The sequence below is a fragment of the Gouania willdenowi genome, chromosome 3 (assembly GCF_900634775.1).
Source record: "Gouania willdenowi chromosome 3, fGouWil2.1, whole genome shotgun sequence".
Taxonomy (NCBI): domain Eukaryota; kingdom Metazoa; phylum Chordata; class Actinopteri; order Blenniiformes; family Gobiesocidae; genus Gouania; species Gouania willdenowi.
The window spans coordinates 31,985,484-32,013,420 of NC_041046.1; the positions used below are offsets into that span (position 1 = coordinate 31,985,484).

General features: G+C 37.2%; 1 protein-coding gene across 7 annotated transcripts; it reads right to left on the reverse strand.

Annotated features, from left to right (window-relative positions):
• LOC114455986 (LIM domain only protein 7-like) lies at nucleotides 1-27,001 on the reverse strand. 7 transcript variants are annotated; one of them, XM_028437405.1, is made up of 29 exons: nucleotides 26,940-27,001; nucleotides 26,738-26,838; nucleotides 20,666-20,736; nucleotides 20,127-20,196; nucleotides 18,295-18,401; nucleotides 17,900-17,930; nucleotides 16,755-16,868; nucleotides 16,508-16,673; nucleotides 15,244-15,400; nucleotides 14,959-15,018; nucleotides 14,137-14,305; nucleotides 13,464-13,612; nucleotides 13,214-13,394; nucleotides 12,437-13,078; nucleotides 11,075-11,416; nucleotides 8,161-8,275; nucleotides 7,609-7,770; nucleotides 7,332-7,498; nucleotides 7,185-7,239; nucleotides 6,468-6,503; nucleotides 5,328-5,353; nucleotides 5,120-5,224; nucleotides 4,933-5,016; nucleotides 4,138-4,295; nucleotides 3,971-4,015; nucleotides 3,796-3,848; nucleotides 3,544-3,715; nucleotides 3,256-3,444; nucleotides 1-516 (listed from the first exon to the last, which is right to left on the reverse strand). In XM_028437405.1, exons 2-29 carry the CDS (start codon nucleotides 26,804-26,806, stop codon nucleotides 471-473), a joined length of 3,741 nt encoding a protein of 1,246 aa, XP_028293206.1. In that variant the 5' UTR covers nucleotides 26,807-26,838; nucleotides 26,940-27,001; the 3' UTR covers nucleotides 1-470. The 7 variants fall into 7 exon arrangements, with proteins under 7 accessions (XP_028293206.1, XP_028293197.1, XP_028293227.1 ...); XM_028437396.1 differs by lacking the exon at nucleotides 6,468-6,503 and adding an exon at nucleotides 7,007-7,063; XM_028437426.1 differs by lacking the exons at nucleotides 6,468-6,503; nucleotides 14,959-15,018 and adding an exon at nucleotides 7,007-7,063.
• Nucleotides 27,002-27,937: the final 936 nt, after the last annotated feature.

Genomic DNA, 27,937 nt, shown 5'->3' on the forward strand with positions numbered 1-27,937 from the left:
AACTTTATTTGCAAAAAAGTTTCAATTAAGACGTGACAAACACTTCTATCATTATAATAAGTGATATCTCCCACTGTGCAGTTTAGGACAAAGTGCTTCAGTACATTTAAAATGTGCTCACATTAACCAACACACTCGAGCACTATCGGGGCAAGATTAATTACATATCAAAGTGACAAACAACAACTCCAACTTCAGCATGCAAGCATAAACCCTACAGTATAGCCTTCACTACTTAGGTGTGTTAATTAAATGTAAATAATTAGCTTGATTTAGGTCTGCCTCAAAGTTGATCAAATTATATATGTATATATAAATATATATATATACACAAAAAACTACTTTAAGCATCTGCTTTGCTTTGAAATGACAGAGTGAAATTATAATCACAGGATGAAATGCTGAGTTATTAAAAAACAGAGTGATTTTGTTTGCTCAATGTTGGGTGATTACCAGACTTTGTGTTGACTCTAATCCTCAGTGGAATGGTGGATCACAGGCTGAGTGGAACACATCCTAAAAGATAAAAAAATAAAATAAAATATTTAAATCTGAAACATCCTATACATGCATCACAAGAGCAAAGGTTGATAATGCTTAAAAAAAAAAAAAAAGAAATAGCATTTCTAAACCACTTATTTCCACAGCAGTTATCACAAATTCAGATGATCAAATACTATGATGTAGTTCCCCATGTGCAAAATAATCAGCCATTTCCTGCTTAAAGTACATACTGTTTTGTCAGAGCAAGTTGAGGTCAGACTGTTGCAAAGACTTATAGTCACATTAGAGCTCAGTTGACGTTCCTGTTCCTGATTGGAACCTGGACTCATTTCTTAGTCTACAGTGACAAAGATGTTGAACTGACTTGTCAAAGGTGATGCCCAACTTATACAGAAAAACTAAAGTCTTTTTTTTAACTAGTCCTTCGTCATCTTAAAGCCACTTTTTCTGTCAGTGACCTTTGAGGTGGAAAGACGAGGCAGAAGTGAATCATTTTTCACAACTAGATACTAATGAATGTAGTCTGAACTTCTGCACCCCTTCAGCCTGTGAGACTTTCACAAAAAACATTGAAAAAGCAAAGCAGGTCAGAGGTCAGGCCACATTCTGTGCTTTATATGAGAAGCTGTCAAAAGTAGCATGTGTGCAAAAACTATAGCAGGTGACATAGTAGTAAACCTACACTAAAAGGAGCCATTTTGCCTCATCTCACCTGAATTAAAGTCCATCCGGAGCCAAAAAAAAAAAATGTCTTTTCAATGAAGACAATACATTTCTATACATAGTTAAAATGAAATTTATTAATAACATCTCAACATTTATTTTTTGTTAATGTATTTAAAGGGAAAAAAAAAAAAAATAACTTCAACTTGATAACACATGATCATGTCTGTCAACACGCTAAATGCTACTTTTTTTTGCCACATATCAAGCATGCATATTAAGCTAGCACGTTGGCAGTAAAATTAATCTGTTCCCACAATTCCCAAAATCTCTATTTTCTTGCAGAATAATCTTTTTTTAGGGATTTGAAACTTAAGGTTAGCCACAGTTGCAAGGTAAGTTAATAGGAGGTGAAGGAGGAAAGTGACAGTTATTGCACAATGTGATTTATTTTTAGGTTGGCAAATTGTTATATCATTATTTATTTGGTGCAATGCCATTAATAATTAAAAACCTCGATAAGAAAATAAAAACATTTATTTTAATATTTTTTTGAAAGCTCTAAGGAGCCATTGCAAAAGAGTCAAAGAGCCACATAATGCTCCAGAGCCGCAGGTTGCAGACCCCTGATCTAGTGTATCCTATTTGCTATAATGACCACCTACATTTATTTTAATCTCTTTCAGGTCTAAACTCATGCTTAAAAGAATATGGCTAATACTGTTTTACAGTGTTAGTTTAGACACAAGCTAAGAACTATACAGTTTCTTTTAGCATATGCTGAGTTAAAACTAAAATACAATCAAAATAAAATACCTTACATTAATTTTTGAGTAAATTAGCTGTGTTGATTAAACAGCATACTTTAAAAACTCTAAATGACTCAAGAAGACACTAAAAACTATTAATATTGTAATTCTTCCAAAGAGGACAATCCCACTTTGCCAATAAAGCAAACTTTTGTCGACTGCTTCGGATAAAAACAGAAAAGTTACGCTTAGGCTCATTTAAGGTTTAAAATGGTAACAAACAAAAACCGTTGGCGTACTTCCTGCTTTTCATCTGCCTATTAGGTTAGAAATAGGTGGTGACCGTTAAATGTGTCTGTGTTATGCTCTGATCAAACACTCAGACATCCACTCACACTGAACATGATGTGTGGCTGTGCAACTAACAGCAGCTTTACTTCCAGGACTCACTGAAGGTAAAGTGTGGCCCCATGGAGATGGTGTTATTTTGAGGAAGCACAGATGGCAACTTGTTTAAGTGCAAAACAAAAGCGTGTCACAGAGTGCAATGATTATGAATGCAAGCAAACTGCATTATATTGTCAACTTGTTTATTGGCAGGTATTAAAAAGCTCAAGTTAAATGGTCCCCTTCATAAATGTATCAAACTAATGTATTGTTTTGAAAATAATTTGGCACCTATTTCACACACTCGGCACACCCACTTTGTAATTGTAATTGGCATGAAAATTCTATAAAAAACTGTCAATTACAATTTAATTAAACACAAACCTGTGGAACCATGGTGCAGTTCTATGGCTTACACATATGTAGTTAATAATGATATGTTTCATATCAACTTTTCCAACTACCTGTCACTTCTCTTGAGGATCATTTTATCATTAAAACATTTTTAATCTAGGGATATACTGACACCAAAAAGGCTCAGACACCCACACCAAAAATATTAATACCAATGTATTTTTTATTGATTAGGAACCCTATCAAGGTAACTAAAGATGATATTATTTAGTGTATTTGACAGCTGATTTAGAAACATGGGTAAAAACTGACCCGTTATCATAAGAGATGCTAACAAAAAGCTAACACAAGAGGAAGGATATGTTTTATTGACTTATTTATCAAAAGCTCAGTAATTGTAATTGAACTCTAGTAATTGAATTTCAGGGATAAAATAATATTTTGTACTTGGAAAAAATACTAGTCATAATTATAAGTAATTGAGTTGTAATTGAACATGGATAATTGAAGTAGTAATTGTAATTGTAATTGACCCCAACCCTGGACTTCACAGGAGGGAACATGTGCATGAGTGAAAGATGTTTACATAAACGTGTACCCGTCTTGGTGAGGAGACTCCGTGGCTGTAATTTTCTGGGATAACGTGGATCCAGTGCTGTAACGGGAGCAGGAGTTCCTGCTTGGAGCACAGAAACCTGCTGCTGCTGATTGGGGGCGAGAGTAGCTGAACGAAGTGCTGGTGATTGGGGAACCACGCCAAGTGTCCAGGTTGTCCAGAGACTCATACCTGGGGATGAGAAGTCACAGTTAAAGAACAGAGCCACACAGGTTGCACAGCGTCTAAACTCAATGTGCAGTGGAATTTAAGTCGAAACTCAGGACCCACCTCTTCATGGGAATACCAATATAAACAGGCTCCTTGTAAAGGCTGCTGCTGCGTCGACGTATCCAGCTATTATCAGTCAGAAGCTGATTCCTTTTCTTCATCTCCTGTAAAATCCGCTGTCTATCTTGCTCGGCCTTGGACATTGTCTGTCCTTTACTTTTCCTCTGATCAGCTGAATACATTTCACAAAGTTCATCCAGTGTATTTTCAAGAATTTGAAGAAATCAAATAATAAGCGAGAGTATTACTCACCTCTGGCCTGTTGCTGACTATCAGTTAACACTGAAGTAGAAAAAGACTTCACCCTGTAGAAGACACAGAATACATCTTATTCCTTAAAGAGGAATTCCATTTTTTAAATAAAAAAAGTATTGAGTTTGTACATTTAAACTGAACGCTCACAGAAAAAACTGAAAAATACTCTGACCTGTGTGCAGGGGAGAGCTGAGTCATACCACAGGAGGAAACAGCCCTAAGGAGCAAGAGAAAAAATTCAAGAGCAGCGAAAAAGCCTTAACAAAAAGTACAGAAATGTACAAGAGGTTTCAAGAATTGACAGAGGACATTTTTAGAAAAAAAAATAAAGTTTAATACCAGTCTTTTTCCGGACTGTTGTTGGTCTGCGTGCGATAAGCATTGCATTGAGGATTTGCTTCAGATGATTTTAGCTGTGCTCTGTCCTCCACTTCTCCATTCACACAAAGCTGGTTTATGACTAGACTTTCACCACTGGAGGCTGGTTTAAATGGCATCTGAGTTATAACGTAGAAAAAAAACCAATATGTTCAGAAATGTAGGCTGTGGAGTGAAATCAGGGCCAAGCTACGTCAAGTTTTGTCTTGTTTGTCTAAATACCAATTGGCCATTTAATTTAAATACACAATCTAAGTATAGTCAGTTTAACAGATTCCTGATAATGTTTGTGTGTGGGGGGTAAATGTGAGATGGTATTTGTGCCTCCAAGTCGTTTCAGACTGAGCTTGGATGCATCAGTCCAGTATGTGATGTGGGTATGTGGTGGATCAGTAATGGGCCGCAGCCCATTGTTTGGAAACCCCTGCTTTAATGCATAAGGCATCCAGTGGTATACAAAACAGATAAAAACCATTGCTGTAACAAATAGAATAAGGAATTAATCAAAATACAGGATTCACTTAATGGGTTTTCCCCCTATTAAACATGATAATCAATTATATTAAATATTAGCCATTCACAAATGAGTCGTATCACAACAATGCACAAAGCATAAATCTGCTCACTTTAAAGCAAACCATGTCTCATAGTGAAAATCTCTTGTTACCTGTAAAAACAGGTAAACCTAATAAAAGTGACTTTAATATCTCTGACCATTGTTGTTTTTGTGGCACTGAGAATTGGAAAACTAATTACCTCTGGATTCCTGACTTCCATTACTTCCTGTTGTGCCTTCTGCCACTCAGCATGAAGCCTCTCCTGATCTCGCTGGTATTGCTCCTTAATCATATTAAGGAAAGCACAAAACAAACGTGTGTGGGTTTTACACTACACTGTATTTTACAATTGTTCCATTTCAATCATGTGAGAAATAAACATCTACCTGTAGGAGGCGCTCCTGTTCTTCCTGCCACTTCTCCTGCCGCCTGCGCTCCTCCTCTCGGTCCCAGCAGCTGGGTGAGGTGCTGCTGATGGACGGGACCTGAAGCTGCTCATATCCACAGAAAAAAATTAAATCACAAAATATGATTGAGGCACTGAATTGCATTGATCATTTCCAAACTGCAGAAACAATTGATGATGTAACTTACATCAGATATTGCTGATTCAGAACCACCTGTGAGAGAGGTTGATCATTCAGCAATAATAAAAAGAAAAATACAGCAGATAACTTTACAATATATGATCATGTTAGATTACAATGCATTGATTCCCCCCCCCCCCCCCCCCCCCCCAACATGATCAATAATGAAAAAGCGCTGATTGACAGACCAAGAAAAATGCAGGATAGGAAGAGGAAGGAATTCAGTATTTAATGTAACTTGCTATAACCGAGGCAATATAATGTGCTCAATTGTTAATAGGTCTTTTGAATTCGGTCAATGATGAACGTTGACTGAAATTTGAAAACATGGGGTTTTTAATTATTGTGCATATAATAAAAGATGGGCATAATCAGATTTTGATTAGGTTTTCTAAATGCAAGTATGATTCCCAAAAACTTTACATTGGAACCTATTTTTTGCATCTCAATGTTAAAATGCACATTTAAGATAATTCAGGGTCTTTGGTTCAACCCACAATAAATGACTACAGTGCTCTTTATTATCACGTTCAGATTTTAACAGTAAAATATGCGTCATCGACACCACTGCTATGAGCTTTTGTCTCAATTGAGGGTTTGAAATAAAAAAATCACTATTGCAGGCTACAGCATTGGAATCCCTTTAAGATGAAATGGAAAGTTTTTTTCCCCACTAATAAAAAAGCAAAGAGTTGTATTAAATGTATAATAATCATATTTCCTTTACTGCTGTCATATCTTGGTTGAGCAGTTGGTAGACAGTGTCTGTCACGTCTTCTTTTTTCACAATGACTTAAAGGTTTCTTTTTATCAGAAACTGGTCACAACAACAAGGTATGAATACACCCTTACCGGTTAAATATACTGTGTCTGATAAAAAGAAACATTTAAGTCAAGCAGTTGGTCCTGACCACATTTCAGGAGCAGCAAGTCTGAATAATTTATCAGAATAGATTAAAATTCCAATTGTTAAACTAAGATGAACAAATTCACAGCAAAGAGATTGCATTAAAAAAAAAAAAAAAGTTCTATGCAAATGGGACAGACATGCTTTGATGGTGCTTTACCACAAACACTGCACTTTCAGAATCAGGCGCTTGACATGCTGATAAAAACAAAAACAAGCAACACAGAGTGCAAACATTACCACACAAGTAAACCCATGAGCTGAATCCTGCTGAGCCTGAAGAGAGAAGCCATTGTAAGCCAAACATTTACACTCGATCGACACCACACAGGAGCGGCCATGCAAATCAGGCATCGTGCCAATGATCATTGGATTGTTGCTAATCGGGGAAAAGTATTTCACAGGCTGTGCTAGGCATGTTATTAATGATCATTGACATGATCAATGTTGACAACTCCGAAAAAGCTATTAAAAGCTTTTCCAAAAAAGAAGGGCACAGTTTGTTCGAGCAACATTCTGCATAATTAATTTCTAACTGCGACATCGTCAGACAATGAACTTTGGCTGACATTTGTCAAACGGAAACATTTCTAAATAGTCAACAGTATACAACAGAATAATATCACGGAGTAATGGTGATATCCAATATCTGTGTCATCATACTACAAACCTTTAAAGCCTATTCCGACATAAAATTGCCTGCCAATAAGAGCATTTAGCCAAGCACCAGCCACAAAGCTGAGATAAGAAGCCAGCATACATGTACTCATACACATTACCTTTAATTTTGAAAAACTCTGCCCTTCTTGTTTGATTTTGCTTAGTAATACCAAACTCTAGGAAAAAGGGCAGACATAATGAAGACCAGAAAATGTATATAAAAAATATATTTCTACACAAACCACGTCCATATTTTTTTGTTATTTTTGCATTTACAGATGTGATGCATGTTGATACCTGTACTCCTGGCTGTCCTGGCATAGTCAGAATTCCCTCCACTTTTGACCTCAGCCTGTTAGTTGCAGTCAGACAAATTATGTTAAAAATAATTTTTGACTCATGTTTAATTCATCAGTGGGGAAAGAAGAAAACAAAAAGTCTCACATCATTTTTCGACCCATTGCATTTGGACACTTTCAGTCGTTTCATTTCACCAGAGGCAGCAGATTCAGCAGGTTGATCAGGACAAACTCTCGCTGATGTAATCAAATTGATACTCATCTGCTTCTGGCTGGGTTGAATAGGTTCATTCCTTTCGTTGGTGCTCCAATCTAATAAAATCCCAAGGACACACTGAGAATTAGTGTTTATCAAACGTAGAAAGTTAAACAAATGACTCCCAACCATCTCATTTATGGGAACAAAGATCTCCTTCTCTTACCCTTATTCCCATAGCGCCGAATGTCCATTGTCAGACCACCAGTTTCCAATGCACATACCAACGTATCTTTCCACTGGCTGTAGTTCATTTGGGCCACAAAAACACCATTGACTGAAACGATCTCATCATCCACACACAGGTGGCAGATCTCAGCTGGACTGCCTGATTTAAAGTGAAGAAAGAAGACATGGAGAATGATACTGCATGATTACATACAAGGTTCATAAATTCAGTCCACACAAAGTGAGACCCATGCACAAGTAAACTGCTGGCTCAGCATGAGACAACTGTCAACTATTTCCAAAGTGATGCTTTCTTTATATCTAAACCTTTGGAAAATACAAAATAGCTGCATATTCAACACAATTGACACATGCAATTTTGTATAAATAATGTTTCAACTTCTGAATAGCACATTTTTGCCCTCAATGTTGTATTATTGATTCTGCTCACACTATCTTCAAAGACCAACTCCTAACACTTTATCACCCAAATGTGATCAATGCTCTAGTCACATAACTCCTCTGATCCAGAGCCACATTTGATTCTTACCAGGTAGGATGAATTTTACTCTCGCCCCTGTGTTGTCCCAGTGCGTGTGGAAGCCAAAGTCTGGTACGTTGTTGGGTTGAAGAGTGAGGCTCACTCTCATGTCACTGTGATCCACCTGCAACACACAAAGGTAAAGGTGACACCCAGTGATCCAATGTCCTGTGCTTCACGGTTGTAATTAGAGACAGAGCAGAGCGCTACACTCATGGAATGAAATGACTCCTTAAATCACCCTGTTGTAGGAAAATACTGGGAATGATACACTTTTTTTTCACAAATAGATATGTACATGTCAGTTTCAGACGAATAACAACAAACAAAATAAGGCATTTTCTAATATGATCCATTTAAAGGTGCAAATACACTCTAAAACCAGTGGTGCACAAAATGTCCAATGCAATTAGTGTCAATCGTCCAGTGGAATAAAACTATTAAGCTATGTGTGAGCACCTCTACTATAAACTGCTCTGCTGACTTCAACATAAGCTACACTAAGGGGAAGATTTACTACAGGTTTGCAGCTGTAAAAATGTGTGCAAATGTCACTACGTTGTGTGCTGATAAACTGTGCAAATACGCAATCAGGCACAATGCATTCAGCACTTTCTCCACTGATGAATATGCAAATGTTTCCGGATCAGCTGTGCGGAGCAAAATATTGGGAGAAAATACAAATACATTAATAAGGTGTACAAATTAACAAATTCATTAAACCTGGAACTGTTTGCGGTGCACATTTTTGCCTATAAAGTTAGTACCTCCCTAAGGCAGGTGGTAACTCACAGTTTCACATGCAGAGATGGCTGCTGTGAATTCTTCCAAGAACACGCAGGGAAAACAAAAAGAAAATGAAAAGAAAGGATGTTTGATGCTTAAAATTTCTTTCAAAAGTAAGTGATCGAGAATAATTACAATAAAGCTGTAGTGTATAATAACAGCCACCTAACAGAGCAGCAGAGTAATTGTGAGGTAAGAGGTGTGTGGCTCTAGTGGGCACCAGTGGGAACGTTCCGATGCGCTTAGAGCGACTGAGGTGATGGTTCTGTGGTTTACATCAACATCAAACACGCTTTCCAAAACACTGATGGCGAGAGTCAGCCTAGACACAGCGCGGACCAGCTGCTCTATCTCAGAATCAACTTTTATGGCCATGTATGATATACACATGAGGAATTTGACTTTGTGAACTGTGCTCTCTAAACATTAAATAACAATCAACAAGAAAATATAAACCGTAATTAAAGACTAATAGGTGCAAAACTAAATAAGATAATATAACAAGACAATAATAGGATAGTAGTGCAGTGATTAGTGCAAAAGACGATGAATTAAACATGAGTTAATTCTTTTTCAGTATTTACAATGAAGAGTGAAGGTGAACGTTTAAATTAAAGAGTATACACATATATATGTACATTCGCAGTTCTCTATCAAACACTATCTCAATGTTATAGATCATCTCCAACATCAAATTACTTCTTTCTTTTGACATCGGCTTCGAGCTCAGAAAATTTAATTTACATCTGTTTAGAACGTTTTGAGATATCCTGCTCACAAACACATTAACAGTCAGACGGCGGTGAAAACATTACCTCCTTGGCGGATGTAAAAAATAACGTATGTTTTTAAGTCCATTTGAGTAACATTTATATTCATTTGATAGCCATGATTGTATAAATTCAGTGTATTAACTAAAATAAATGAGTGTTTGTGCAGTTATCTGCTCATAGCAGAAAGGGAAGTGCATGCACCTGCTGCTTCAATGCACCGTCACCACCGCTTCAAATTTAAATTTGTGCTTTCACCCACTCAGCTCTCCTACAGTTCCCATATTGAACAAAACACATGCATAATGCTCATTTAATAAGGGCAGTCTAAATCATGTCTGCACATGCACTGATCTGCGCTGAAATCAATTAACTTGATTTGTATAGCGCTTTATAACTATGACATCCTTTATCCTGTTCTGTTCTCCTTTTTCTGTCCACTAACCCCAACCAGTTGAGACAGATGGATGCCACCTCTGAGCCTGGTTCTGCTGGATATGTCTTCCCTTGCTGATGCTTATTCACGTGAAACTGAACAAGCAAAGAGATGACAATGAGATAATTATTGTTCTAATTAGCAATACTTAAATAAAGTTGAACTGAATAACCACTGAGGTAGTTCCAAAGTTCTTCACAAAAGATCATTCACCCACATTCACAATCACACACCTATGCGACACAGCTGCCATGCAAGGTGCTAGCCAACCAATGGGAGCAACTTAGGGTAAGGTGTTGTGCCCAAGGACACATCAACACAGACCGGTATAACTCTGGGATGGAATCCACTACCTCTTGATGAGAAGACTACCCCTCTATAGAAGGGGTCGCAGGAGGTTTTACGCCCTTTAAATTAAAATCTCAGTAAATCTGTCCCAAAGTGTTCTCTCTTAATCTGATGTCATCAAAAAAACATTTTAATGGCACTTCGGCTTGACATATCTTAAAAATATGGCTGAAGTGAAAGCCATTGTTCAATCAAGCTTTCAATAAACCATGAAGGTGTCCATGGTCGACTATACTGAATGTCACTCACAAAATTTAATACCCTTCATTACGTTATCAAACGCAGCACAGGTACTATTCTCCTGCTCGGTTCCAAAGGCAGAGAAGCTTGCGAGTTTCCCGTCATGATTATAGGTTATTCCTTTGTCTACTATCATATCTCTTTGAAATCATTAGGAAACTAAACTCGTCTCCTGGATCAAAACTAAGTTGTGTCCTTTAGAATTGTGTCAATAAAAATAAGAAATTGAAATGCAAGTATTTATTTTCCTTGCATTTCACCGGTAATTAACTTCAACCGAATAGCCACAACATGTATCCTCCAGGGGCAAACGCTGCTTGTGTGGAAAAGAAATGGAACAAACCTTGTGGAATTCAGAGCTTGCAGTTGATGGCAGACTCAGGCTTTCACTGTGGCAAAGCTGCTGGCTTGAAAAGGGTTGAGGCATAAGGTGGTTTTGCACAAATGACTGATGGGAGTTGCTGCTCGTCTGTAAGGAAGCCGAGCGGAAGTAACTGGCACCATTGACCTCCTTCCCTTGTCTTGCAAAGGTCTGCCTGGCCTGATTGGCTTTCCTCTGTCTCACTGATGGCTGGTGTTGGGAGTGCGGGTAGTTGCTTGAAGTTTGTTTTTTGAATGATGAATTTGTGGTTGATGACTCTACTTTCTCACCGATCAAAAATGACCCCTGATCATCATCATCTACCTACAAAAAAGAGAAACAAACAAAACACAGGTCCTCAGAACATTAAAGGAAAATTGTGGTTCTTTGATCAACTTTAATTAAAACCAGTGCTGATGTCATACAAAAGTTGTTGGGTGAAGCCATTCATTATCAAACAATTATGTTTCCTCTTTAAATATATAAAAAGAAACTACCCAAGGGTATGTAAACAGGCCAAGGTAAGAAATAAAATGTGAATATTTGTAGTAGGTTTACATTTTTTTAGAAACAGGATGGCTTTTTTTGGGGGGGGGGGGGGGGGGTTGTGCATTTTCAAAGGTATAAATCTTTTTCCTGGTAAGTTCTGTTTTTTGAGAATCCACATAATTATTTAATTTGAAATTGTATTGTGGTACTGGTCTTGTCCCTGCTATTTGAGGATGTTGCAATGACAATTTTTCTAAATACTGTAATACAGGGTAAAAAAAAAAGATACAGTTTTGATATACCAAATACACCATTTGCAAGCACTACTTATGGCATTTACAGTCAAAGTCTCCAATGTCAATATTTCTGGCAATTCAGATGTCTTTAGGAAAGACAAACCTACCAAAGGGACTCATAGGAATGACTGTTCTGTCTCTGTTCACAACAGTGGAGTAGCATTTTAAATATTAATGAGAGTTATCATGATAAGTTGGGTAACATAAGCTTGCTTTAACTTAGTGCACACATATTAAACAATTAATTCAAAGTATGCCAAAAAATTGAGATTTCAGAAAGCATGAATTAAAAAAATTGGAGTTCAAATTGGCTTTACAAATTGAATAAATTACAGCATAAAAAAATCAGAGAACTAGAATTTCAACGGCAGGTTTTAAGACAATCATGCACAAACTTATTCTTGGTCTTATTCAGACAATGTGAGGTCCGTACACAATGTTCAAGTTTTTGACACATTTGCAATACAATACAGATGACAAAACATAATATTCAAGTTACTATTGGGGACTTTACTTCAAAAGTATGAAAAAGCTTCAGCTGTAAATCTTATGAACTCACATTGCACATTCTTGGTAGTGAAGAAACCCTGGACTGGTTAGTCCCAAATGGTCTTGCTGTGATGGCGGCGGACAGACGAGATGAAGCCAGGGACCGGCGGAAACCTCGGGGAAGACCGGCTGAGCCGGACCACGACCCAGCCCTAGTTAGGTACTTCTGCACATTTGCCTGCTGCTGGGATGTAGTTCTTTCCATGACTGGGTCACAAGGTACCATCTGGCTTTTTTCTTGAGACTTAATGTGAATTTGATGCAAAGAATCCTGCAAAGCATTTGGTCCACTCTGATTTGATGAATCTAATACCAATGTTTGAACTTTCAGATCTCCACTGACTCTAGATTGTTCTTGACTAGTCAGTAAAGGGGTTGAATTCTTTCTCATGTATGATTTTGTTGTCTCATTGCACTTAATAGTTGTGAAAAGAGTGGAGATTTGGTTTGTTTGGACGCTTTTAGGCTGGCCCATCTGTACAGGGGCATGAACAGCAGGTGGGCAGAACTGTACTTTGATGTGGTTTTGAGAAACAGGAAGGCATTTCAAAGAGTGGGAAACACCTGTGGGATCTGAAGCCAAGGAGGAGAAGTGGTTTTCTACTACCAGGACACTTCTTTCAGGTTTAAACATGGCTCCAATTGGCGATACCTAGGATGAAAGATCATCTCTCGATAAATGGTTTCTGGTGTAGCAATGAAAATTAATAAGATTCCTAATTATTACAATTTTTTTTAATAGCCAAAGGCATTTAATAATGAGAGGTAAATTAAATGGCAAATTTACCTGAAAGTCAATTGAATTACAGGAACCAAATGCAGCCGTCTTGCTAAAAGACGACTCAGTGGCGTAACTTCTGGATAGCGGCACACGAGTTTGTGGTTTAGGCTCAAAGCAAAATGATTTTGTTGGAGAGGTAGAGTGAATTCGAGGGGCGGGGCCATCCTTCCTTGGTGACTGCAGGTCTCTGGTGGATGAACATGAAACATTTAGAAAAAATGTGGCTTCTTACACTAACCCTGCAAAGAGAGATTACCTTTTGTACAATTTACTGTGAGCTTTATTTTTCTCATAGTTCATAGCAGCTCCATTGCTCATCTGGTTAATGACGTGTTCTCTGTCTTGTGACTTTATAAAGAGGTCAGGCTTGGTGCTCCTGCGACGATTCTTCCACTTAGTGAAGTCCTGACAACAATACAGACCAAAATTATGACCTGTGTGCAGACAACCATAATTCAGTACCATAACTATAAAAGCCTTTCTATCGCCTCTGTTTATACAGTTTTTTTTCCCTTCCTTATAAGAGCACTAAATGGCTTCTATGGTCATTTACCTGGCACTTTACCTAAACCAGTCTAAATTTGTCACATTATAATGTCTGGATAGAGCTCAGTGGGAAAAACATTTTTTTTGTAAAAACTTGACAAAATTCTACATCAACTAATGTAGGATGTTTCTGAACCATTTTCTTTATATAAACAGGAAGGCTTAGGCATCGACTTTGAACAGTTCTGAGATTTTACCAGTTAATGCTGTGATGTTAAAATGACCCACATGGTATTTTATCAATATATAGTTATTAAACTTTTCCTGTCCAATTAATGTGTGAAATATCAATATAATACAAGTTTAGGGTTGCTTAGTTTATATTTTAAACAATTTTTATTTCACATCATTTGATTTCTGAAATTAATAATCACTTTACTTACATCCTGCCACTTGACTTCACTGTCCTTGGCAGTCACTGTGCACTTTCCAATGCTTTCTTGAATCCATGCCCGTGCCAGCTCAACTTCTTGGCCTTCATAAGGATTGGGTAATTCATTGGAGACTTTACGGGCTGGGTATACCATTGGAATATCACTCAGAGATTTGCTCCTGTTTCAAAAGACACAAATCCCTGACAAATTGATGGATTTCAAAAGTTCAAACACTAGACGACTGTGGAACTTACTATTGCATTAAAATTATAATTTTGAGCATCATGTAGCAAAACAAGCATTATCATTTGTAGCACCAATGCAGCAGCACAAACCTGAAGTCATAACAAACAAACATGTCGGGCCGAAGCACAGCCGGCTATAACAGTGCAAAGTGAATTTCAATCAACAGAAGCCTTAGCCCTGAGCATGCAGCACAGTCAACTGATGCAGTATCCATCGCCGGCAACAGATGTTACCGTCTGGAATATACAACAGCAATGACTGGTAAAAGCAATAGCACTGCTGTGGGCAACAGGAGATGTGAGATGTAGCAGTGAAATTATGTACAACAGCATTTAGCTGGTCGTATATCAAAACTGACAAATGGTTGAAAGGAACAAAGATGGTGATCACAAACAATCTTGCTTGTTGCACCTTCAGTCAAATCTGTTAGGAAATCATTTTTGGGCAAGTCAACCAAGGGATTCTTCATGAAGACAAGAGCTGCTTGACACATGACTGTGCTTATAGGCAAAGCAAAAAGCATGTTTGACAAAGCAGATACACAAACAAGTGTTGCATACTTTGGCTCCAAAATTCTGAACTCACCAAATCCAGCCAGGATTGACCTGACCTGTTCTCTCATGTCTGACTTTGACTAGATTTGTACTACAGAGCAAAAGACACAAACATGGAAACTGAAGACCTCAAGGTTATCTGGCTTAAATAAAGTTAAAGGCAATTACATTAAATTAGGCAACTATTCATTCATTCTGTTAGGACATTACAAAAATGACCACAAAATGAAAGGGACATGGGCAACACCCATGGACTGGCTTTAGAAAAACACAATAGGTCCGTTAAGAGTACGTCTGTGGCACTAGCTTAGAGTACCTGGAAAGTGGGCTCCCGCAGGTATTTCCACCGTGTTCTTTTCCTTGTTGTCTTTGCAGAAGCAGTTGTGGTTTTGTAACACCTTTGATGTGGTTCAGTGAAGACCGCATGCTCTCCATCCTAAATACCTGCTCAGCTTCTGTGTCACTCCCACAACCTGAAGAGACAAAAAAAAATGGTGTGAATAAACAGTTAAAGACTGGAACAGAGGTCACATCTTCATCATGACTTAGCTTTCCCAACAAGTCTTAAGGTAGCATCAGGTCAATCCACTTTGCTGCATACTTTTCCAAGGGAATGTGAAAATGGAAATAAATACTCAAGGCATATTAATCACATTCAGACAAATGCCAAAGACATGAGAAGAACAAAAGCTCAGAATATTGTCAATTTGCCTAATTTGAAAATAGGCATGAATTCCTTAGTTATTCTGTGTGTTCCTATTTATTGTCTCCTCACCCCTTTTTCAGAGTTGACGTTTCAACAGTTTATTAATACTTAACTCATTTTTAATAATTTGTTTACGCAATTTCAGTACAGTAAATGTCTCTGCTACATTTACTGTGAAGCACTTTGGTCAGTTTGTGACAGGGGTTTGTAAAGACATTGCTGGGAGGCCTAAAATAAGAGGATTTCTGCTTGTTCCAACACACATGAATTTAATCAATGTTCATCATGCAGCTCTGCAGAAAGCCTGCTGACAAGCCTCTCAGTACAGTTCAGGACTGAGTTTAGACAGTTTATGGTTATTTATAATTGGCTGTATAAATGACCTGATACACTGATTGAGGCCTCACTCTTATTCCGAATTAAAACATTAAGGCTATGGCCCACTTTACTCATAAAAAAAAAAGCTGTACACCACCATCTATCATAGTTTTCAATTCAAAACACACTAATGATTTGCACGTGGTTGGAAAAAACAATTACCATTTAAAATGGATGCCATAAGTGGCCATGTTACCTCAAACGCCACTCGGGGGCGCAGATAAACCAGTATTTACATGGACAACTTATGAATTAATTTTAACTTTCACCATTTATGCTTTTAACATGACCACATGGATTTACAAGTGTTGTAATATTCAATTGGACATTATCCCTGTAAAGCATCTTTGAGCACTGTAAAAGCGCTATACAAATAAAATGTATTATTATTATTACATTGTTTTAAGATTTCTACATTAAATACGTATTGGTAATTTTTTGTTTTGGCACATCAGCACATTTGAGGAAGTAAAGGGAACGGCACCAAGAAACCAACCTTCACTACTTGGTTGGACAGTCCGTGAGTCCAAAGAATCAATGCTGTCCACTGAATTTTCTCTCTTATAGCCAAGGCTGGAGTGCAGGCTCTCTTCTCTCTCTAGGGAGTTGTACTCTTTGGACTGACTGTCTCTCACCAAAACATTACTGCCATCATCCAGAACCTACATTTGACAAAGGTACCAATTACTTTAAAGACAAAGCCAGGAGATTAAATACAAATAATCCAAGAAGAGGAAATTTACTTTAGACAAGGCCAACCCTAAAAGTCCCTCAAAGGCCTTGAAATCAAGCGGAGGACCATTGTATAATGAATCCAGCTGAGCTTTGCGACCAAGCCAGTAGATCGTGATGAGAACCTGCGGCAAAAACAGGAAGAAATGCAAGAAGTGGCAGTCACTGAGACACTTCACAAGAACCTCTGAAAGATTATATTGGAGGTTCAGAACACAGAGGAAAAGCCTGTATATTATTTTTTATTATTAGCGTCACTTATTTCACCAATGCATTCCCAAGCTTTCAATCAAATTCCAGATATTTACCGGTACTTCTATTATGTATGAACTAGAAGAAAAAGAATCCCATCATATAGGAAGAGCAATTAAAAATATTTCCAATTACTACTAGTGTGAAAGAGCAGGACAAGTCATGAAATGGATGTTTGATTTATGTACACTAAAATTAAGAATTCCTTCTCCTTCAAAAGTCAGTCTTTTGTGGGTTGAAATAGCCATAATCATCCAGAAAGCATCAGTAGTGTTTAAAAAAAAATACAGTATTATGATTTGCAGCAGTAAGGCAACACTATAAATACATAATATTCAAGTACCAGCATCTGTTTTCTGGATGGCAAACTCCTTTTCAACTGTGGGTCTCAATGGGCACAAATTGACCCTAATTGGTTAATTCAAAGGGAAATGCCATGGCCATTAGAATGAATGAGCATTGTGACAAACAGCCTCAGGGTCCCCATAGCAAGCTATTGTGTGATTTAAATGAGGCTACCCTGATAATCAAAGAAACTCACAAACTTTAAAAGTGAAAAATACCACCAGTGCACACAAGCGTGGGCATACAGACAGATAGGACTTGCATGTCCCAATTATGCATACCACAAAGTCACAGCTAAGAGTGTTATTTACAGAAATAGAATGTGGAGAAGTGAGGGAAATTGTGGCAAAATCAAACTCCGATTCAAACCCTTCTTTTTGTTAAAGAGCAAAGTTAGTTTTCTAGTCAATGACTGCCAATTAAACCAATTTATGCACAAAAAATATACATTTTAACACCAAAAACAGGATGCAGTGCTGCTCGTCTTTAAAAGAGTGTCATGAATAGTTACTGAAAGGAATGTCTGGGACTAATAGTCATGAAGACAAATGCAACTTACATTTTTAAGTCTTCTGCTACTTTCATCTCGTCTGAAATCAGAGTAAAAAAAAAAAAAAAAAACGATTAATTGAAAAGTGATCTCAATTAAGTTACAACTAAAACTAATTGATTCATGTTGCTAAAATATAAATAATTGATGCCCATTAAACAGCAGCTTTTAGAAAACTGTCAGTATTCATTATCAGCTGTTTAATCATAGCATGAACCAAAAAATATCAAAGCTTTAATGAATGCAAAACCAGCTGGTTTACACTTAACTGACCTTTAGAAAGTCTAATGCAAATATTCATGCTTTTCAAATAACAATATTAATCCTATTCAATTCTGTTCCGCCACATTATGTCATAACAATAAGCACTGTGATACTTGTTCACTCCTGTATGAATGCTATACCTGAAGGCCACACGAGTAGACGGATCCTGCAGGTCACCAGGATGAAAGAGCTGTGATTCATTAAGGCCCAATTTTTCACAGCCTTTCAGGAACACCGACACATTATCCTGTACCATAATAAAAAAAAAAGTAATGAACCATTTTAGGAGAATAAAACTACATGCATTGAATTTTGGTGATTGGACGACATGTGTTGCATTGTAACTACTTTTAACACAACTATAGGATGTGTGATATCACGTGTGGAAAGCGCGGAAAGAATGGAACATTTGAATCCCTCTACACCGCGTTGTGATCTACAAGATGATTGTACGGTGGATGGGAAGTGTCAGGTGAATGCATTTACAGAAACGAACACGAATGCAAACAGGTCACAACACGAATGCAAACCGGCCACAACGGAAGTGTTTCCGACGGACCGGTATTACAGTCGGACGGGTATTATGATATGATAGCCTGATATGAAAAATATAAGAGTATCCTAATCAACTTTCACTTACTTTCATACGCGTTTTGATGTCTTCTTCTTGTTCTTCTCTGTTCTGGTGGGTTAAAAACATCCGCCAGAAACGTGTCCGTCTGTAATACCGGTCCGTCGGAAACACTTCCGTTGTGGCCATTTTGCATTCGTGTTGTGACCTTTTTGCATTTGTATTCATTTCTTTAAATGCATTCACTTGACACTTCCCGGCCACCGGGTTTCCGCAACGGAAGTGTTTCCGACGGACCGGTATTACAGACGGACACGTTTCTGGTGGATGTTTTTAACCCACCAGAACAGTTAAGAACAAGAAGAAGACATCGAAACGCGTATGAAAGTAAGTGAAAGTTGATTGGGATACTCTTATATTTTTCACATCAGGCTATCATATCATAATACCCGTCCGACTGTGCGACTGTAATACCGGTCCGTCGGAAACACTTCCGTTGTGGCCGGTTTGCATTCGTGTTGTGACCTGTTTGCATTCGTGTTTGTTTCTGTAAATGCATTCACCTGACACTTCCCAGCCACCGTATGATTGGGCTCTAACAGAAGAAGCAAGTCTGAGAGGCCATCTACCCACATTCACTGATAATATAATCTGAAGGCACTTGCTGTCTTTTTTTGAGATAGCTTTGAATGTGTTTGAGGTGAATGAAAAAAAACATTTTAATAGTGTATGACAGCACAAAAAGGCTAATATGTTTTCATGAGTCAAAGTGAAATATTTTGTGCGGTTAATTACCAACGGCAAACATCTTACAAAACTATCATTTATCTATTGTGGGCCTGAGGAAAAGGTTATTTGAAAAATAGCAAAAGTCACAGTTCCTTAAATATCACTCTTGCAGTGAAATACATATCAATTTGATAATTTAATACAGTAAAACGTGCACGACCACCAGCATGACCCTTCAGGCTGCGAAACGAGCTCCTGAATCTCAACTACATCCCACAATCACTCCAATCTCTGCATCCAAAGCTGAGGGGGGAATGTGTATCAACCCTCAATGGGAAACTATACTATTGATCTATATATGCCCTTGCTGTAGGCAGATTTGGTAATTACACCAGCATGATGCTGCTTATTAGAAGAAAAAAGAAAAAATCTTATATATCATTGACGTGTAGCATTAAACGAAAACATTCACATTTCTAGACCTGACATACAAACATTTTATTTATTTATATACTTTTACCATTCATTCACTTTAAGTGGCACTTTATCTTACTGGCTTGGCAGGAAACCACATCATACACCAACACTTCCTGACTAGCATGTGTCTCCCTTGCATGCTCTGATTATAGTCTTCCATACAGCTGCTAAGGTGGAGTAAAGTCAGAGACTTACCAGGCCAGCAATAGGAGTAGAAAGCCTGTTCACACGCTTGATGACACCAGGCCTTAACTGGTTAATCAGGCTGCAATTCAAACCAGTGAATTAGGACACACATACATTGGCATTGTGACACATTGAAACCAATGAACTCATCATCACATCCGTTGTATAAGAAAGACATTTATATTAATTGGCTCTAAGTTTCAATATAGGCTGGACAAAAGGGAAATAACCTCAAATCAGAATCCCATTGTTAAAGTCTTTAAGTTTAAATTCACAATTTATAAAAATGTCTTCAAACTGCAGGACTTCTAAGCTATAGTGATTCAGTTACCTCTGAAAACAGCCACTAACTGAACAAAAGCAATTTCGCTTCATGTCAGCTGAGTGCCAAAACATTTAACCTGAAATTTCAGAGAAAAGTCAGAATAATCACGGAAGTCCTTAGTTAGTTTAAGGTTATGATAATTGTAAATTGTCAGTTAAGCATAAGATTTGTTTGGAAAATTCTTTCAAGACGATATGAACACATCCAGGTTGGTTTTACTCACTCGCAAAGCAGGACTCCGTTCTCTAAGGCCGCTCGAAAGTCTTTGCAACCAAATGATTTTCCAGTAACTTGCTAAACAAACACACAAAGAAACATCCCAAGTTAAATTCATACCCATTGAATATGAGATGTTGCATCCCAAAGGGTTATTCTTCAAGTACAACTTTCACACAAAAACCCAAGCTTTGCTCAGGTCAAAATGGCAACCCACTACATTATGCCTTGCAATTAACATTTTGCTTATTAATTTCCCCGATACTGAATGAGTAAACAGGAACCAGTGTCTATTGACAGTGGCTGTTCTGTTACTGGGCCACACAGAAAGACATAGTCTTGTTGAATGGAACAAAGAAGCTGTTACACATGTAAAAAAACAAAACATTTGTGTTTAGCGTGTCAAAAAAACAAGGAAAGATTGGGTCTGATAAAGTTATAAATTTGTGTTATAATGGTTTATTAGCATCTCCATCAGATTATTTGATCATTTTTATTATTTATTGATCTATGTAATGAAATTACAGTATTTCAGTATTTCATTTCAATCTGGAGATCAACACCAGCCTTCTGTCACATATTTCATTAAAAAACCCATTGCTACACCAATTTGTTGCGTTTGTAAAATATTGATTTATGTAGTATACTTGGTATAAAAATGCAGGCAATCACTTTCATAATTAAATTAATTTCTTTCTAGAAACTGTAATTAAGAGGATTTTATGCTATGATCAATACAAAGCCCATCATATTGCCCTGCATAATACTAATAGACTGTTGGTTTTGGCTGGTAATCCAATACACTTAATCATTCAAAGCACTCGAGCAAATAAGACAATCAAATGTGAGGTTTAAAATTCACCAAACAATAATTGTTTTTTTTCTGAAGTCAATAGAACTGGAATAATAAAAGAAATTCTAAAGCTGTAAAGGATTTAGAAAAAAAAAAAAAAAATCCTCACAACACTTAGCATCAGACTGCTGTCAATGCAGACTACAGTGTGCATTGACAGCAGTCTGGTGTCAAACAGAGACTAAGAATAGGCTGAGGGAGGCACATCTAAACCTAAGTAGTTTTGCTTTTCAGTTTCAGACACTTAAGGTTTCGTTTGTGCTTTATTCAACAACAGACCTTCAGTGGGGACTTACAGTTCATGTTTGAAATGAGATGAAAAGCAACAGGTAAAAAGAATAAATGATCTGAGAGTGTAATTCAGTTACATTGTATTTAAAAAGTGCCAAATACAACACAGACATCTGATGGCACTTATTATATAAAAATTAATTGTTGAATTAAATGTAACATACAATTTAAGATAGTATTTCTATCTAAATTATTAATAGTTAGACATTTCCGTTCAAATATGTTATCGTTTTAAAAGGAAAAAGTAAAATCAGTGGGAAATACAGCTGAAAAATCTGTAAGCATACTTGCCTTATTGGGTTTCCACAGGAGAAAGTGAAAATGACAAAACATGAATCATTGTGTAAATTACCAAATAATTCAGTTAATTGTACATTTTTCCAAAATCCTGCAATTTTTCTCAAATTATTGCACAAAATCTCCCCAAATTAAATACAAATTGGTCAAAAAATAAATAAATCAAAGAACATTTTGGTATCTGTCACTGATTGCTAAGATATTGTTGATGCCTTCCATACTTTGTTTAATTTATAACTGGAAGTGGAAACTTGGCCACAATAATAATGAAACTGATTGTTTTCCCACCTAAAATCTGCTGCCCACTTGTGTTCAAACTGGTCTGTATTTGGCCCTTGAACTAAAATGAGTTTGACACCCCTGAACTACATTGTTCATAGGGTTGGAAGAAATAATCGATGTATTGTCATTGAGACATAGTAATCGATAATCAACTCGTATAGTTCCAATAATTGCTAATTTAAGTTACAAGAAATACTGTAGGAGGATATCTTAATGGATTAACTGATGTTTTAAAAGTGCTATAGTAATTGAGGTGCTTTTTAGTTCAAACATTAATATATAATTTAAAACAGCCTTTTTTCTTTTTTGTATATGTTCCAGTAAGGATGCTGCTACTTTGGCATTTTACTATGCAGTTCTAACTGAGCGGTTTACAAATGTCCGCTGCTGCTTTAATAAAAGGTACATTTATCTCCTGCCTAAATGCAATTGCTATGTTTTTAAAAACAGCAATTCATAAGTGGTCACGGTGAGAAACAAAGAAATACTGCAAATAAGTGGGGATGCATTGATTCATAATCAAATCACATTCCCTATACTTGTAATGGAATGGTGCGTAAAGACTCCCACCCCTAATTGTTCATGCATCATTTGAAACTTCATACTTGATTTCCCTGATAGCATACATACATCTCACCGACGTCGGCACAATGAATAAAGTTGCACTGGCGAGACGTAATATAGAGAGCGTTTGCTCATTGGGCAGACGTCGCGGAGAACTCAGCGTTTGGCCGATGTATTAAAGATGCTAAGCGCGGCCTCTACAGCTTATATTAATCTTTATTTAGCTCGGATCATTCAATTAGTATAAATATCTCCATAGTCCAGTATTTACTTAAATCCGATAGGAATATGGCAATATCACAACAACAAAAAAAACCAATATACTACCACTAAATAGCTTATTGTGTGTGGACAAAATAAAGAGAGACAGTTCATGATAATAAATCCATTGCATAGCCAAAAGAGCCCCAGCACAAAAACAGCTTCGTGGAAGTGACATTTTACAGTTCTACAATTTTATAAGTGGTATCACCGATTTGGGAGGGAAAAAAAACCAAACTGATGCATTAGGAGCAGAATGCTGACGCACTATCTGAGGCCAACATCAGCGAGACATGTGCGTGCTATCTGGGTTGGGTTATATACTAATGGGTAGCTGCCGATTAGGTCTTAATGAATCAATTTTTCTAAATTTTAGGGCTGTACTACGAAACTGGATAAATACATCTGGGATGTCTCTGTTATAAATCCCGGAAGTTAGCATAAAGGGAGGAAGTCCAACTTGGTAGTATAGGTCCTTAAGGTTTAGTAAAAGCTGTAATATTTATTTACAAACAAGCCAAAAATCATTGTTTTTAGGACTTCCCAAGATTGTTAACAGTTTTGAGAATAAATTATTAGCAGTACGTTTTTGACCTTGCTAAATTTGAGAAGTTTAAATAACAGACTTTAAACTGTCAAATAGGTTTAAATGTTTGTTTTACAGTGTTAGACGTTGCAAATCTCTAGGGGGAGAGAGAGGGACAGACATCTGATCATTTCTTAAAAATGCAGAAAGTAGGGATCCACCAAATATTCGGCTATTCGGTTTAGTGAGTTAAAAGCAAGGCCGAATAGTAGCGTGTGACACAATCAAACAACGTGTAGTGATTTTGAGTCGGAAAAGTGTGTGTGTGTTGCTGCAGCAGCTCATCCTTTACTCGCACAAACACAGCCAGACTCTGTCCGCTCTCCGTCACCGCGTGAAAGTTGGAAACTATCCGAGTCCGTTGTTAGCGGTGAGCCACGACTCCGTAAACATCCCCGTCGTTTCCTCCTTACACTACACTGGGTCTTGCTGCATAGGCTGGTGTAGCATTAGCATAGAGTGCTAACAGCTGATGTGTGTAAACAATGGGTTCGTGGCTCCAAGCAGTGACTCTCAACACGATCGGCAGCAGAAAAAGTAGTGCAGTTTGGGGGTCCAGTAGTGCAGTTTGCATTTACATATATGGCAATAAAGTATAATATATATTCTATATTAAACAGCAGTGTTGTTTTAGCTGTTAGATAGTTGGAGAGGGAGGAGCTCACATTCTAGGAGGTGTGTTAGGGGACGTCACCTACCAACGTGGGCAAAATCTAACTCGCCCATTTGGAGCTGACTTTTTACAAAATGTGAAATAACAAGGGAGGGAGGAAACAGAACATTTTCAACTGTGGCCCTCTGAATGAGGCTAAAGGGATGCATATCACTGTAGCAAAACCATTATAGAATGAATTTTTCATCATACTTCCCCTTTACTTTAGTTTTTTTTTTTTTTGGAATGCATGTTCTGTTTTATTTGAAGGACTAATATAAATGAAAAACTTTGTTGTGCTTTTTATGAAAAGCAAAGGCTACTGAAATATTTAAAAAATGTCATAATATTCAATAAACATTTACTTTCTTTAAAAAAACATGTCTAAAAATGTATTCTAGGCTATTTATGCACAGTTTAAAAAAAATAGAGTGAAAAACTTAACCGCATTCGATATTCGGCCAAGCTTTTATATTTTATTCGGCTTCGGCTTCAAATTTTGATTTCGGTGTATCCCTAGCAGAAAGTAAAGTATGCTTTTAATTACGTGGTCAAGCTTTGAAAAGAGGTTTGTTTGTGGACAATACAAAGCATACAACGAGATAAAATGAATGATTTTACATAACAGAGACAAGCACAAGGCAGGATAACTTTGTAATGAGCACATAAAAATGAGACCATTAAGATTTAGCCTCGTAGAGGGCTCCAAAAGGCTATTCTTCTCACTAATTAGTACCCCCAGGAATCCACAATCACAATTCTTTTGAGTGCATGTGGGCATCGGGCACAGAGTGGGTGTTTCTCTGAAGAATCCTACAAACATTATAGCACAAGGAATAACTATGCAACAATGTACAGCATAAAGATTTTGTCTTTATTGTTGCAACAAACTCTAATTAATTGATCATTTTATTATTCAATGGTCCCCAAGAGGAGTGGAACTAAATACATCTCAGCGACATATTTATTTTGTAATGACGGCTTCACTTGTTGATGTTAGTAAAAGCTTTAATATTCTGTAAGATCACGTTCACCCCAGATGAAAATTACGCATGTCAGTGAGTGAAAGAGAATTAGTGCTAGCTAATAGCCCACAGCATGTAAAGAGTCAGGGGCCATCTAATTTATCTGCAATGTAACATTTCACATCCTCCAAATGAATGTCAGCAGTGTCACCCTTAAGCAAAATGACCATCGGTATTAATAAGAGCTCAAATGGTTGTTCCTCCATCATGTGCAGAGTAAAAGTACACGAGATGTCATGCTAATAAGTTGAACTGCAATGATCTCCACAACAAACTAAATTGCCTATTTGTCTGACCCATTGTTACACAGATCAAGCAAATCATTAAATTGTAACCATTGCTGTGCTAATGATAAAAGACCACAGCAACTCTCTGATTTGCAACTTGTGAAGACTATTGGATTAATGATAGCACAACTGCACTGCATAAGACAGCATGAGCATACATAAACATCTCTGTTTACCAGCACTGAAAAACAGATTTATAGCAAAGGCTGACAAAAAAGCCATGAATATGTTCCTCACAGTGATCTACAATATTATTACCAGTCCTATTAGGAACTGGTCATCATTCTGTGTCAAGTGTGTTCCAGATAGGTTAATGTTCATTAAGGGACTTCTGCTGTGTTTGGAAAAGCACACACGGAAACAAGGCTGAAACTGGTTTGTTCAAAAAAAAAAAAAAAAAAAAAAAAACCCACATCCTCCATAAGGCAGCATGCCTGCCTACACAGTGTGAAACAGTGAAGTGCAGAGATGCTAAAAGCTACCTGATTAAATCAAATTCAAATCAAAAGCACATTAGAACAATACGTGAATAGTATGACAATAAAAAGTTAATCCTAAGTGATGTCATGCTTTTCATCATAGGATGATTTACTCGTTCATTTCATGTTTTTTTTTTTTTTTTTTAAACAAGCATTTAAAAAAAAAAAAAAGTTTTTTAGAAAGAAAAAATAAATAAATTCAGATTTTTGTGTAATGCTCTTCCTTAATTAGGATTGTGACTTAATAATTTATATTTTTTTTTTAAAAAAACCCAAAAAAATCGTAATTAATGTGGCAAAACTTGATTTATGACCAGATGATCTTCTGAAATGTGGCCTACTTTGACTCTACACGTCAAACAAACATGATGCAACAACACTTTTTTGGTCTTCGTGTAAACGTTTCAGTTTCCTCTAAGACGCTTTTTCTATCTAACTATAGGCATGAATGTTATCAGAATGAACCAAGAGACAGGCTTTTTGTTTTGAATGTGTCCTGTACCTCAATCCAGCGTCGAGCCTCAATGAAAGCATGAGCACAGCTGACACTGGTCTGCTGTCGCCACTCCATCTCAGTTTTTACACCAGGCACAGTCCTTAACTCTGGTAAAAAATAAATTAAATTAAATTAAAGATTTGAGGACTTAGGTACACAAAAAGCAAACTTTACTGATCCTATTGCTTTAAACGGCGTATTTAATCACCAGGAGGCGCGTGAAGCTCTTCACCGGTGGTCACACTCTTCTACTAATTGACATCCATGGTTGGTTACTTTCCACATAAACGGCAGGTCACCATTCAGCCAATCGGCTGTGTCGAAATTTCAAGTCTCCGCCCACTCAAAGAAACTTTTGTAGACAAAGTTACAAGTAATGCAAGGGCTCACCTACCCCCTATCGGTCACATGATATACTACAGTTTAAATAAAGCCATTGACAGTGATTTTTTTTTTTTTTGTTTTTTTTTTGTAATAAATAAAGAAATAATGCCAGAGAAAGAAAGATAAAGGGGTTGCAGCCTGTTGGAATATGATAATTAGTTTCTGGTGTGCACAAGTAACATATATGTTTATTTTTTCTTCCTATGTCCCTTTAGGGGCTCTGTACTCTAGATGGGTACACCCTGGAAAGCCATCACTCTATGGTGACGCCAACACAAAAAGACAAATCATCACATTTACTGGACCCTAACAGAAAATTCAGATTATTGTATCAAGTCGGGTGGAAGTCGGAGTACCCAGGGAGAGCCCACTCAACTAATAACACATGCGAGTTCGACACAGAAACACATAAAATCAAACCCCTTGGAAATATGTGTCTTTAGTGAGCTGTAAGTTTTATTCCCTTTAATACTTTGGAGTATTCTGTGTACAGATTGTATGCTTGAAAGATCTGCCTTTATCGTTAATGTTGGATATTAGTTCATGGTTCCATTGGCTTTCTTTGGGGTTCACATCAGGAGAATGCTTTGCACAGGAAAGTCTACTCATCCAATTCCCCTACTGCCAATTCCAGAGCTTTTTAGCTCCTTTCACCGCCCACTCTACAAAGTCTAATTCTTTTAATCAGCTGACCTGGAGAGGTAATTGGGAGAAGCCCCATGAGATCCCATTGAAGGAGTACACTAATTAAGCCAGTTTCCTCCTCAAATTCTGAATCAACAGTGCTCCAGATTGCTTCTCTAATAGGCACAGAAAAATACC